General features: G+C 43.0%; 1 protein-coding gene across 1 annotated transcript in view; it reads right to left on the bottom strand.

The window, feature by feature from the left end:
• The window catches only part of LOC128901959 (guanine nucleotide-binding protein G(q) subunit alpha), a 131,613-nt gene that overhangs the window by 44,598 nt on the left and 73,612 nt on the right, over positions 1-13,403 (bottom strand). The window contains exon 3 of the mRNA XM_054184164.1: positions 10,652-10,806. Coding sequence (XP_054040139.1) covers positions 10,652-10,806 — 155 coding nt within the window. The remainder of the gene's footprint in view (positions 1-10,651; positions 10,807-13,403) is intronic.

The following is a 13,403-nucleotide window of genomic DNA, read 5'->3' as shown; positions in this document are numbered from 1 at the left end:
TATTTGTGATCTACACACTGATCAGAAATAGAAGAAAATCTTTTGTTTCCTAGTCCATGTTGAGAAAGTATTACTTACTTTTAATGAATTATATATTCCCTGTGACAAGGGCCAAAACTGCAGCCAGCCTTCAAAGAAGTTACCAGGCTATGAAGGTGCTAATGACAACCTTGAAAGAGAGTTTCAAAGGTACCATTTGTCCAAATTACAAAATAAACAGAGAGAACATGATAACAGGAATAAACTAATTAGCTATGTATTTTCCCATGTTTTTCTCATATAGAAATCGGGCAAAGAAGTGACAAGACTCCTAAACTTAATAAACAAACAAGAGTAGTTTTAACCAATAATCGTCTTCAAGAAGTTAAATATAACCCCATTCACCATAACCTTGTAACTCAACATTCACCTTTAATTAATTTCCCAGAATTATGCTACCTAATGAAGACAGATCATCAAAACTTATCTGAATTTACTTTCAATAAATGAAGTTTTGAAACATTTTCAACATGAACAATCATGGGGCAGGCACTTCAAACAAACACCAACCTCTAAACATGAACTACTATTTTTCAGTATCTTTGAGGTCAGATTTCTGTTGGAAGTAGTCACATGATATATTCGTATTTTCTCAGGAACAATTACATCAGATGAACTACCGACCAGTCAGCCTCACCTCTGTGCCCAGTAAGATCATGGAACAGATCCTCCTGGAAGACATGTCCAAAAACATGGAAGACAGGGAGGTGATTAGAGACAGTCAACATGGCTTCACCAGGGGCAAGTCCTGCCTGACCAACCTAGTGGCCTTTTACGATGGAGTGACTGCATCAGTGGACAAGGGAAGAGCTACGGATATCATCTATCTGGACTTCTGTAAGGCCTTCAGACATGGTGCCCCACAACATTCTTTTCTCTAAATTGGAGAGAAATGGGTTTGATGGCTGGACTGTTAGATGGATAAGGAATTGGCTGGATGGCTGCATCCAAAGAGATGCAGTCAATGGCTCAATGTCCAAATGGAGATCAGTAACAAGTGGTGTTCCTCGGGTCCATATTGGGATTGGTACTGTTCAATATCTTTATCAATGATGTAGACAGTGGGATTCAGTGCACCCTCAACAAGTTTGCAAATGACACCAAGTTGAGTGGTGCAGTTGATTCACCAGAAAGAAGGGATACCATCCAAAGTGACCTTGTCAGACTTTAGGAGTGGGCCCATGCAAATCTCTTCAAGTTTAACAAGGACAAGTGCAAGGTCCTGCACCTGGGTTGTTGCAATCCCCAGTATCAATACAGGCTAGGGGATGAAGGGATTGAGAGCAGCCCTGCCGAGAAAATGTGGGGGTACTGGTGGATGAAAAATTGGATATTGCACTTGCAGCCCAGAAAGTCAATCACATCCTGGAGTGCATAACAAGAAGCACATCCAGAAGGTCAAGGGAGTTGATGTCAACCAGAAAAGGAAGGTTAAAGAAAGCGTACCCTCCCCGGTGACCAAGAATGCCAAACTGGTAACAACAGACGAGGAGAAGGCTGAGGTTCTCAACAACTTTTTTGCCTCAGTCTTCACTGGCAACTTCTCTCCTCATGCCTCCCAAGTTGAAGGACCACAAGATGGGGACCTGGGGGACAAAGTTCCTCCCACTGTAAGTGAAGACAAGGTTCGTGACCATCTGAGGAACCTGAATGTACAGAAGTCCATGGGACCTGATGAGATGCATCCCAGAGTCCAGAGGGAATCTGCTAATGTAGTTGCCAAGCCACTCTCCATCATATTTGAAAAGTCATGACAGTCAGGTGAAGTCCCTGGTGACTGGAAAAAGGGAAACATCGCACCCATTTTTAAAAAGGGTAGAAAGGAGGACCCTGGGAACTACCGCCCTGTCAGCCTCACCTCTGTGCCTGGGAAGATCATGGAACAGATCCTCCTAGAAGCTATGCTAAGGCACACGGAGGACAGGGAGGGGATTAGAGACAGCCAGCGTGGCTTCACCAGGGGCAAGTCCTGCCTGACCAACCTAGTGGGTTTCTACAATGGAGTGACTACATCAGTGGACAAGGGGAGAGCAATGGATATCATCTACCTGGACTTCTACAAGGCCTTTGACACGGTCCCTCACAACATCCTTCTCTTTAAGTTGGAGAGATATGGATTTGATGGGTGGACTGTTCAGTGGATAAGGAACTGGCTGCATGGTTGCATCCAGAGGGTAGTGGTCAATGGCTCGATGTCCAGATGTAGAGGGGTGACAAGCGGTGTCCCTCAGGGATCTGTACTGGGACCAGTACTGTTCGATATCTTCATCAATGACATAGACAGTGGGATCAAGTGCACCCTCATCAAATTTGCCAATGACACCAAGCTGAGTGGTGCAGTTGACAGGCCATAGGGACGGGATGTCATCCAGAGGGACCTGAATGAGCTTGAGAAGTGGACCCAAGCAAACCTTATGAACTTCAACAAGGTCAAGTGCAAGGTCCTACACTTGGGTCGGGACAATCCTCATTATCAATACAGACTGGGGGATGATGTGATAGAGAGCAGCCCTGCGGAAAAGGACTTGGGGGTACTGGTGGATGAAAAGCCGGACATGAGCCAACAATGTGTGCTTGCAGCCCAGAAGGCCAATTGCATCCTGGGCTGCATCAAAAGAACTGTGGCCAGAAGATTGAGGGAGGTGATTCTGCCCCTCTACTCTGCTCTCGTGAGACCCCACCTGGAGTACTGCATGCAGCTCTGGAGCCCTCAGCACAAAAAGGACATGGATCTGTTGCAGTGAAACCAGAGGAGGGCCACAAAGATGATCAGAGGGCTGGAGCACCTCTCCCTATGAAGACAGGCTGAGAGAGTTGGGGTTGTTCAGCCTGGAGAAGAGGAAGCTCTGGGGAGACCTTATAGCAGCCTTCCAGTACCTGAAGGGGGCCTGTAAGAAAGCTGGGGAGGGGCTGTTTGCAAGGGCATGTAGCGATAGGACGAGGGGCAATGGTTTTAAACTAGAGCAGGGCAGGTTTAGATTAGACATTAGGAAGAAGTTCTTTACAATGAGGGTGGTGAGACACTGGCCCAGGTTGCCCAGAGAGGTGGTGGAGGCCCCATCCCTGGAGACATTCAAGGCCAGGCTTGATGAGGCTCTGAGCAACCTGATCTAGTTGAAGATGTCCCTGCTTACTGCAGGGGGGTTGGACTAGATGACTGTGTAAGGGATAACAGAGGATGGTCCGAGTGAGACACGACAGAAAATTACTAGTTGAACCAAACCCAGTATACGTGCCGAGAAAAAGGACCTCAGTACTGTTGCTGCAAAAACTATGTGTGTATCCATGAGAGCCTGACCTTCGAAGAAGAAGCTGGACATGAGCCAACAATGTGCACTTGCAGCCCAGAAGGCCAATCACATCCTGGGCTGCATCAAAAGAAGCGTGGCCTGCAGATCAAGGGAGGTGATTCTCCCCCTCTACTCTGCTCTCGTGAGACTCCACCTGGAGTACTGCATTCAGCTCTGGAGCCCTCAGTACAGGAAGGACATGGACCTGTTTTAGCTGGTCCAGAGGAGGGTCACAAGGGTACAGAGGGAGGTGGCGGAAGCGCTCACCAAGCGACTTTCCATCATTTATCAGCAGTCCTGGCTAACCGGGGAGGTCCCAGTTGACGGGAGGTTAGTAAATGTGAGGTTCATCTACAATAAGGGCTGCAAGGAGGATCCGGGTAACTACAGGCCTGTCAAAGGTTATGGAGCAGATCATCTTGAGCACCATCACGTGGTACATACAGGACAACCAGGTGATCAGGCACAGTCAGCATGGGTTGATGAAAGGTTGGTCCTGCTTGACTATTGTGGGGAAGCAACGGAAGATCTGCAAGGAGGATTGTAAATACGCTCAAGGGACTTGCACCTGGGGTGCTGGGAAACACATATATCACACTAATTGATGTTCAGTCTTGGGTGCTTGCAAGTAAAACACTTTCACTTAGATGACAGAAGTCTGTGATGGACTCAGGGACACCTTATCTAGCCGCTTGAGAATCCTGGCCTGTTGCTGAAGAAGATCAAAGCACAGTGGGAAAACCATGCCTGTTTGAACCCTTGAAATACCAGCGAGAACAGGGAGTCTGGGCGCGCTCTTACTAACAAGGACTCTCTCACTGCCAAGGACTCTTGCTAACAAGCAACGTGCCTACGTCCCCTGCTCGCGTGCCTCTACCTGGGTATTGCTTTGGAAGATTCCCCGGTCTGTGAGGTATCGAGATTAAACTTGTTCTTTGCCTTTCATCCATGGTTTTGTGGTTGTTTCTGCATCCTGTCTGCATTGGCTCACACAACTATCTTGATCTCCTTGACAAGGTGATCCACTTAGTGGATGAGGGAAAGGCTGTGGATGTTGTTTACCTGGACTTCAGTAAAGCCTTTGACACCATTACCCACAGCATTCTCCTGGAGAAATTGGCTGCTCATGGCTTGGACAGGTGTACAGGGTCCAAAAAGTTGCGGTGAATGGAGTTAAACCCAGTTGGCATCTGGTCACAAGTGGCGTTCCCCAGGGCTCATTATTGGGGCCAGTTTTGTTTAATATCTTTATCAGTGATCTGGACAAGGGGATCAAATGCACCCTCAGTAAGTTTGCAAACGACAGACACCAAGTTGGGCGGGAGTGTTGAACTGTTTGAGGGTAGAAAGGCTTTACAGAGGGATCTGGACAGGCTGGATTGATGGTCTGAGGCCAACTGATGGGCCTAGAGAATAAGTCTTATGAGGAGCGGCTGAGGGAACTGGGGTTGTTTAGCCTGCAGAAAAGGAGGCTGAGGGGAGTCCTCATCGCTCTCCACAACTACCTGAAAGGAGGTTGTAGTGAGGTGGGGGTCGGTCTCTTCTCCCAAGTAACAAGCGTTAGGATGAGAGGAAATGGCCTCAAGTTGCACCAGGGGAGGTTTAGACTGGATATTAGGAAAACTTTCTTCACCAAAGGGGTTGTCAAGCATTGGAACAGGCTGCCCAGGGAAGTGGTTGAGTCACCATCCCTGGGGGTATTTAAAGACTTGTAAACGTGGCTCTTGGAGACATGGTTTAGTGGTGGACTTGGTAGTGTTAGGTTAACAGGTGGACTCGATCTTAATAGTCTTTTCCATCCTAAATTATTCTATGATTCTATAATCACAGCTACAACAGCAAGGCCTACCAGCAACATTTCATGTGCAAGTGGATTCAGTGTGTTCAACCACATGTAAAGATAGACACAGCATGGCTGACTTTTTCCATATATGATAACAGTAGTAAATATTTACATCTTTTCAACACTAAAGCTGTCAGGTTTAATGCAAAAATGTATTTTCCTGAAAGTTAAGATAGGTATGACCCTCTATAAAATGGTGTGTCATACACATACACTGTCAGTTCAAGTTAAAATAAAACTAAATAGTCTGATTAAGTATCCTTAGTTGTAAGCTTTGGTTAATTCAATTTGCTACATTTCTGTCCTTTGGGGCCTGTTTCTACTGAAATCAGGTGGAGCTACCCTTACTGGGTTGTTGTTGGGGTTTGGTGGGGGGAATTCTGTTAGTTTTCTTTTTGCAAAAAACTTAACTGGCTGATGAGACTACCTGTCGTGGTTTGGGCTGGATTGGCCAATGAGAACGACATATGCTCTCCTCCACCTCTCTCTCCAAAGAGAGAAGGAGAGATAAAGAGATTTATGAGTTTAGAAAAAAACTAAACTAATTTAATTAAAAATCAATAAATTAATGAAATAATAATAAAAAAATGAAATATATACAATATATACAAAACTGTATCAAGCTCACAGGGAGATCGCGTTACCAGCAGGCACAGGGAAAGTCCCAGACTGGACTCAGGGATGGACAGGAACTGGATTCTGGATCTGGATTCAGGAATGCACAGATCGGGATTAAAGGCAGACGAATAGGCAGGGTCCTCCTTGGACGCCGGTCATTGAAGGAAGAGGGATGACCCTTTGATCCCTCAGCTTTTATACTGAGCATGGGGCAGATGGGATAGAATACCCTGTTGGTCAGTTTTGGGTCACCTGTCCTGTCTGCTCCTCCCTGCACGTGGGACCCCTCCACGCTTTTCTGCTTCCAACCCTCCAACGGGGCAAATAATGAAATCAGCTGACCTTGGTTGTTATAGCAATAAGTATAAGCAAGAGCCTCTGTGCGTACCATTCCTTGGCATTAACTATAAACATAGGTCTTATCACTCTGAGAGCAAACAGTTTCTACACAATATGCTGTTAATTTCAGAGTTCAGTTAATTAGAAGAGGCTTAGCTAAAAAGTAAAATTACTGAACAGAAAATCGATTCTGTTTTACCTCAAACCAGGACACTACCCAAAACATGCAGTAATTTTGATCACATGCTAGAAAACAATAAGCTCTGAAAGGGAAGGGGCTTTTAATGCACTTTTGAAAAATACATACAACTTTATTGTCTCCCAACTCCACATAAGCAAAATGTTTAAGTAGTTGTAGCAGGATTTTTTCCTACATCAGAGTTGCCAGACTGAGACAAGCATCCTCTTTGGTAACACGCAGTACAGTAAATGCAATTTCCAGTGTAGTAACACAAGCTGTGAGCAAAGGTAACTGTAAAGAAGTATTGGTCACATTTTCAGAATCTCTGTGGAGGTTTGCATCTCTGAACCTCTTTACCACTGGCAAAATGTTGAGGCATGTTTACCAGTTTCCAGGATTATCTAATCTTAGTCTAAAGTAAATAAAGTAAATTTAAGATTCGTGGAAAGTGATGTATTAGGTGGAGAAGAAAGCTGCACTATGTTCTTTTTATTCTTATCCCATCCAAATCCTACCTAACTGCCTCTCTCAATTTAGAATTCCTACATGGCTAAAACCCAAAATTAGCAGAAGGCTAAAAAACTGAAGTCATCAAACCCAAGAACACTTGTGCAATTTTTTCAAAACTTCTAAATGGAAAAAGGGTTAAAAATTATACAGATATTAAAAGCATATTCAATACTGCAACAAAAAAAAATCATGAAGGAAATGCATGCTGTATACTGCTTAATGTAATCTCACTTCCCTTTCTGAATTTCCCTAGTTCAATTGCTTAATCTTCAATTTTTCTATAGGAAGCAGCACTACACAGCAAATTCCATGTCTTTCTTCAGACCATCCTTTCATATTTAGTATGTCTATTGCATGATAGGGTAAGCACACTTCTACCACTACTTTATCTTAAGCTTCAGCCTGTTTCATGTGGTGAAGACCTGTCATTTTTATTTGCTGTTTTATCTTATTGTAAACTATATACAAATTAGGTCATGTAAACCGTGAATATATAAAATCAGGATCTGCTATTCTGCAGCACAAATTACACAAAAATATAGTGTTAGAAACTTCAAGTACATTTTTATAAAGGGAAGAAAAGCAATGAACAATATAAAAATGTTTATTAAATGATGGTGTGCCTGTTTATATTATTATTATAACCATGAGTATATGAGAATTTGGTTCTCACATCAGACAAATAACGTTTTTTTTACAGATAGTTGTTCATAATTTACTATCCCAATGATGTTAGCAGCATAACGAGTCTCTTCTTTTTATAGAGACCTGCAACAAAATTACACAGAACTGAGATGCCTAAAGAATTCCCTACAGTTTTATGAAACAAAAGAATTTATGTTCTGATCACCAGAGGCAATAGCAACTAACAGAGAAAAATGTTGCAGTAATAACTTAGGTGCATATACTGACCTTTCTCCTTGTGGGTCCCTAATCACATTTTATTTAGCGCACAATCAACTCCACTGAAATGCATCTACTTCTGAAGTGGAACATGGAAGCAAAATGTTACTTTTAAAGGATAGGTACGAGGAAAATAATTGTTCAGTAGAATCTATAGAGAACTTCAAACTCTGGTAGAATACTATCATACAAAAATTACTATCTGACCAAAGCACTACAGTTATTACAATATTTTTCAAAAGGTGACACAAAGTTTCATGAGAAGACATAATCAGGATTGATCTCTAACTGTGTTTAGATGTTTTATCCCTAAACATGTGGACTGTATTTTTGAAACAATGTTTATTTGTTTTTTCCTAATTGCTTCTCCTGGACTTCAATATGTAAAGAAACTGTACTTGCAAGCATAAATATATGAGAGGCTCATATAAAGACTCACACGTAGTGATTCATAGTTCTAATGTTTTCTTAGAATCATAGAATCATAGAATGGTTAGAATTGGAAGGGACCTTAAAGATCATCTTGTTCCAACACCCCAGCCATGGGCAGGGACACCTCCCACTAGACCAGGCTGCTCAAAGCCCCATCCAGCCTGGCCTTGAACACTTCCAGGGATGGGGCATCCACAACTTCCCTGGGCAACCTGTGTCAGTGCCTCACCACCCTCACAGTAAAGAATTTCTTCCTGATATCCAATCTAAATCTCCCCTCTTTCAGTTTAAAACCATTACCCCTCATCCTATTGCTACGCTCCCTGATAAAGAGTCCCTCCCCATCCTTCCTGTAGGCCCCCTTTATGCACTGGAAGGCTGCTATAAGGTCTCCCCAGAGCCTTCTCTTCTCCAGGCTGAACAACCCCAACTCTCTCAGCCTGTCCTCATAGCAGAGGTGCTACAGCCCTCTGATCATCTTCGTGGCCCTCCGCTGGACCCATTCCAACAGGTCCATGTCCTTCTTATGTTGGGGGCCCCAGAGCTGGACGCAGTACTCCAAGGTGGGGTCTCACCAGAGCAGAGTAGAGGGGTAGAATCACCTCCCTCGCCCTGCTGCCACGCTTCTTTTGATGCAACCCAGGATGCGGTTGGCTTTCTAGGCTGCAAGCGCACATTGCTGAGTCATGTTGAGCATCTCATTCACCAACATCCCCAAGTCCTTCTCCTCAGGGATGCCCTCCATCCATTCTCTGCCCAACCTGTATTTGTGCCTGGGATTGCCGTGACCCAGGTGCAGGACCTTGCACTTGGCCTGGTTGAACTTCATGAGATTTACACAGGCCTACTTCTCAAGCCTGTCCAGGTCCCTCTGGATGGCATCCCTCCCCTCCAGCCTGTCGACTGTGCCACACAGCTTGGTGTCGTCGGCAAACTTGCTGAGGGTGCACTCAATCCCACTGTCCATGTCGCCTACAAAGATGTTAAACAGCACTGGTCCCGGTACTGACCCCTGAGGAATGTCACTCATCACTGGTTTCCACTTGGACATTGAGCCATTGACTGCAACCCTTTGAGTGCAGCCATCCAGCCAATTCCTTATCCACCGAGTGGTCCATCCATCAAATCCATGCCTTTCCAATTTAGAGACCAGGATGTTGTGCAGGACAGGGTCAAATGCTTTGCATAAGTTCAGGTAGATGACGTTGGTTGCTCTCCCCTTATCAACCAATGCTGTAACGTCGTCGTAGAAGGTCACCAAATTTGTCAGGCATATGTTTGGTTGGACTCGATGATCTTAAGGGTCCTTTCCAACCATGAAGATTCTGTGATTCTGTGATTCTGTGACTCAGTCATGTATAAAGGATTGTGCTAGATAAGGATCCTCAGACTACTGTGCAGATGAATCTCACACCAGACTTCTGTTATGTGTATGACCATGTTCCATTGACTTTAATGGGACCTTCATGGTGTCTTTCAGTTTCTTCTGTGCTTTCCTCAATGCGAGGCTTCCTTTCATGTCAACCTGACATGGAGACTAGAATGATTTCATAGCTAATCTAAAATTTTCAGTGGAGACCATGGAAGTTTTTGCCACAGCTTTAATAACCAAGTATGCTAATTCTTTTTCTAGTGGGCAACACCAAAAGTTCATCCTCCTCTACCATCATTCTTTTTTTTTTTTTAACAGATTGAAAATTTTACCAGAGCTATATAGTATATTACTCAGAGCAAGCGAATTTCTTGGAGCCAACATTTAGACAGTCCTCAGGGTCCAATGTTAAATTCCACATTGCTATTTTATCAGAATCCTGCCAGAAGAGAGTACACGCGTACCATTCAAGACCAAGTTTAGCCACATATGCATTTTCATTGTTGTTGAGCTATAACAAATAGGATTTAACTTACTTAAAATACTTTTTTTCCTACCCTTTACAAATTGAAGTCTGTTTTCAGTTATGTGTTTGCCTTCTTGGCAGCCATATTCTTTCAAGATTAGGTCTTGTTTGGACAAAAGAAAGGCAGTTCAACAAAACACAAGAACACTTGCTTGATACTATTTACCTCATCACCAGGACCACAAAAGAGAAAGGGAAAAAGGGGGGAAAAAATGGGAAAAGGGAATGAAAAGGGAAAAGGAAAAAAATAGGAAAACAGATGTTCTAGGGCATTATAATTTTTATGAATTCCATGGAGGTCTACCCTTGATTGCACTTCCCTAGTAATAATCTTAATGTAAGATTTCAAATTATGATAGGCTTATATTTTGGGAAACAAACACACACATAATAAATAGATACACTACCTTCCTTACAGTAGCCTTTACACTGAAGTTAAGTGTATGTTTGTGCTGAATGTGCACGCACACACAGATACTTGCACACACACACAAACTGTATATGTATGTACACAAAAGTATAGTGTAAAAAGTAAGAATTACTTTGTCAGAAAGAACAGAAAATAGGACACAGTTGTTTGTAACCACTATATACTTACTATTTAGTTGAATCTGATAACTGATATTCTCGTCGTCTATCATAACATTCCTGGATTCCAGGGTCATTCCATAAACTTCTTATTGCATCCACATAGGGGTTCTCAAAAGTTGACACCTTCTCTACATCAACTTCTCGTACTAACTGTGCATGAGCCTAATTTGAAACAAAGAAAACAATAAAATTTACTTAGTTTTCTATGTTTACAAATAGTTCATATACACTGAATGTGATTAACAGGAATAATTTTTCAGACTGGTCATCTGACCAATGTAAGGTTATGAATGAATGATGATAAGGTGTGCTCAAACTAAGAAAAATAGTAATAGGGATGATATGAGAGAAGGTGAATTAATAAATGTGTATACGACCCCTTATTTTAGAATAAGTTTATCCTAATCCAGTATTATTTAGCTGAAATGGATAAAATGTTCAATGGACAAAATTTATATTTAATTAAGCTAATTTTTAAGAAAGTTTTCATTTTTCAGGTACAATTTTAGGGCATATAATATATCTGCTTTTTAAATGACCAGTTACGCAACTTGGCAGAGTTAGACTGATGGGAGCAGAAAGAACGGGGAGGGAGGAATTTTGTCTTTTAAAGAGATTAATTTATATGTACATACACTAAGAGAGAAAAAGAACAGATGAAAAATTAGTCAAGCAAAAAAACTCAAAAAATTTGAGGATTCTATCCTCAAATCTAGTCTGCATCTCAGACTAGACACATTTCAGCAATGACACAACCCCCTTTGCATTCTAAATTAGGTAAATGCATACAGAAAGGACTGGGTTTGTTCTTTTTAAAGTAATTTATCCTGTTTACACACATACAATCCATCACCCCCCTTTTTAGACAGTCCAGGAGAATGCTACTACTCATGACTTAATAAAATTTTATACCTGCAACTATTGTTTCCTCACATGGAAATCAAGAACTCCAAGTTCAATGTGAAAAAGGTTTGTCTTCGAGATACGGAGAACATACGCTCTCTGTTATAAGAGCCCAAGTCTCCAAATTCTAACAAAGTATATTTTCTTCTGGAACATCATGTCCACCCAACACAAAACTGGACAAATCATGAAGGGTCTCTACTGTCTCATAACAAAATAACAAAAAAATAGTATTGTACTAAGCATAAGCCAATACTCTTGTTAAACAGGAAGATTTTTTTTTTCCCCAAAAGATTTTTATTTTTTTTCCTCAAGCTCAGTTACGTGTTCAATTGGCTTTGTATTCTTCCAAAAGAACAATGCCCCAAGTATTTGCTCACTACTAATGACAAACTGATACAACACTATATTCAGATTTTTTTTTTAATTATACTTGAGCTCTGAAATTATGGCAAGCTGATATCAAAATGCTAACAGAGGTAAAAGATTAACTCAGTATTCAAAAGTTGCTCTTAATCTTTCATCAGAAATTCATCATAACTGAAATATTTCTCTAACAGTTGTCTAAACATTCTCCAACAGCTGCTCAAGTAGTCTACATCAGCAGTACAGATAATCATAAAAGGTAATTACTTTATTCAGTTATCCATTTAGATGCATAATTACTACAAAATAGTCCAAGATTTTATATTGTTTTATTTACCAGTTCTGTATGCCCTGCCCTACAACTAATATGACTTTGCACTATCACAGAATGGCAGGGGTTGGAAGGGACCTCTGGAGATCATCTAGTCCAACCCCCCTGCCAGAACAGGGTCACCTAGAGCAGGTTGCACAGGAATGCATCCAGGCAGGTTTTGAATATCTCCAGAGAAGGAGACTCCACCACCTCCCTGGGCAGTCTGTGCCAGTGCTCTGCCACCCTCAAAGTAAAGAAGTTCCTCCTCATGTTCAGATGGAATTTCCCATGTTCAAGTTTGTGCCTGTTGCCCCTTGTCCTGTCACCGGGTACCACTGAAAAGAATCTAGCCCCATCCTCTTGACACCTGCCCTTTAGATATTTATAAGCATTGATGAGGTCCCCCCTCAGTCTTCTCTTTTCTCTTCTCCAAGCTAAACAGACCCAGGTCTCTCAGCCTTTCCTCATAAGAGAAGTGCTCCAGTCCCTTGATCATCTTTGTAGCCCTCCGCTGGACTCTCTCCAGCAGTTCCCTGTCCTTCTTGAACTGGGGAGCCCAGAACTGGACACAGTACTCCAGGTGTGGCCTCACCAGGGCAGAGTAGAGGGGGAGGATGACCTCCCTCGACCTGCTGGCCACACTCTTCTTGATGCACCCCAGGATGCCATTGGCCTTCTTGGCCTCAAGGGCACATTGCTGGCTCACGGTCATCCTGTTGTCCACCAGGACTCCCAGGTCCCTCTCTACAGAACTGCTCTCCAGCAGGTCAGCCCCCAACCTGTACTGGTGCATGGGGTTATTCCTCCCCAGGTGCAGCACCCTACACTTGCCCTTGTTGAATTTCATAAGGTTCCTCTCTGCCCAACTCTCCAGCCTGTCCAGGTCTCTCTGTATGGCGGCACAGCCTTCTGGTGTGTCAGCCACCCCTCCCAGCTTTGTGTCATCAGCAAACTTGCTGAGGGTGCACTCTGTCCCCTCATCCAGGTCATTGATGAATATATTGAACAGGACTGGACCCAATACTGACCCCTGGGGAACACCACTAGTTACAGGACTCCAACTAGACTCTGCGCCACTGATCACAGCCCTCTGAGCTCTGCCATTCAGGCAGTTCTCAGTCCACCTCACTGTCCACTCAATTAACCCACACTTCCTAAGCTTCCCTATGAGGATGTT

The sequence above is a fragment of the Rissa tridactyla genome, chromosome W (assembly GCF_028500815.1).
Source record: "Rissa tridactyla isolate bRisTri1 chromosome W, bRisTri1.patW.cur.20221130, whole genome shotgun sequence".
In the NCBI taxonomy this organism is placed as follows: domain Eukaryota; kingdom Metazoa; phylum Chordata; class Aves; order Charadriiformes; family Laridae; genus Rissa; species Rissa tridactyla.
This window is presented reverse-complemented; position numbering and strand designations above follow the sequence as displayed.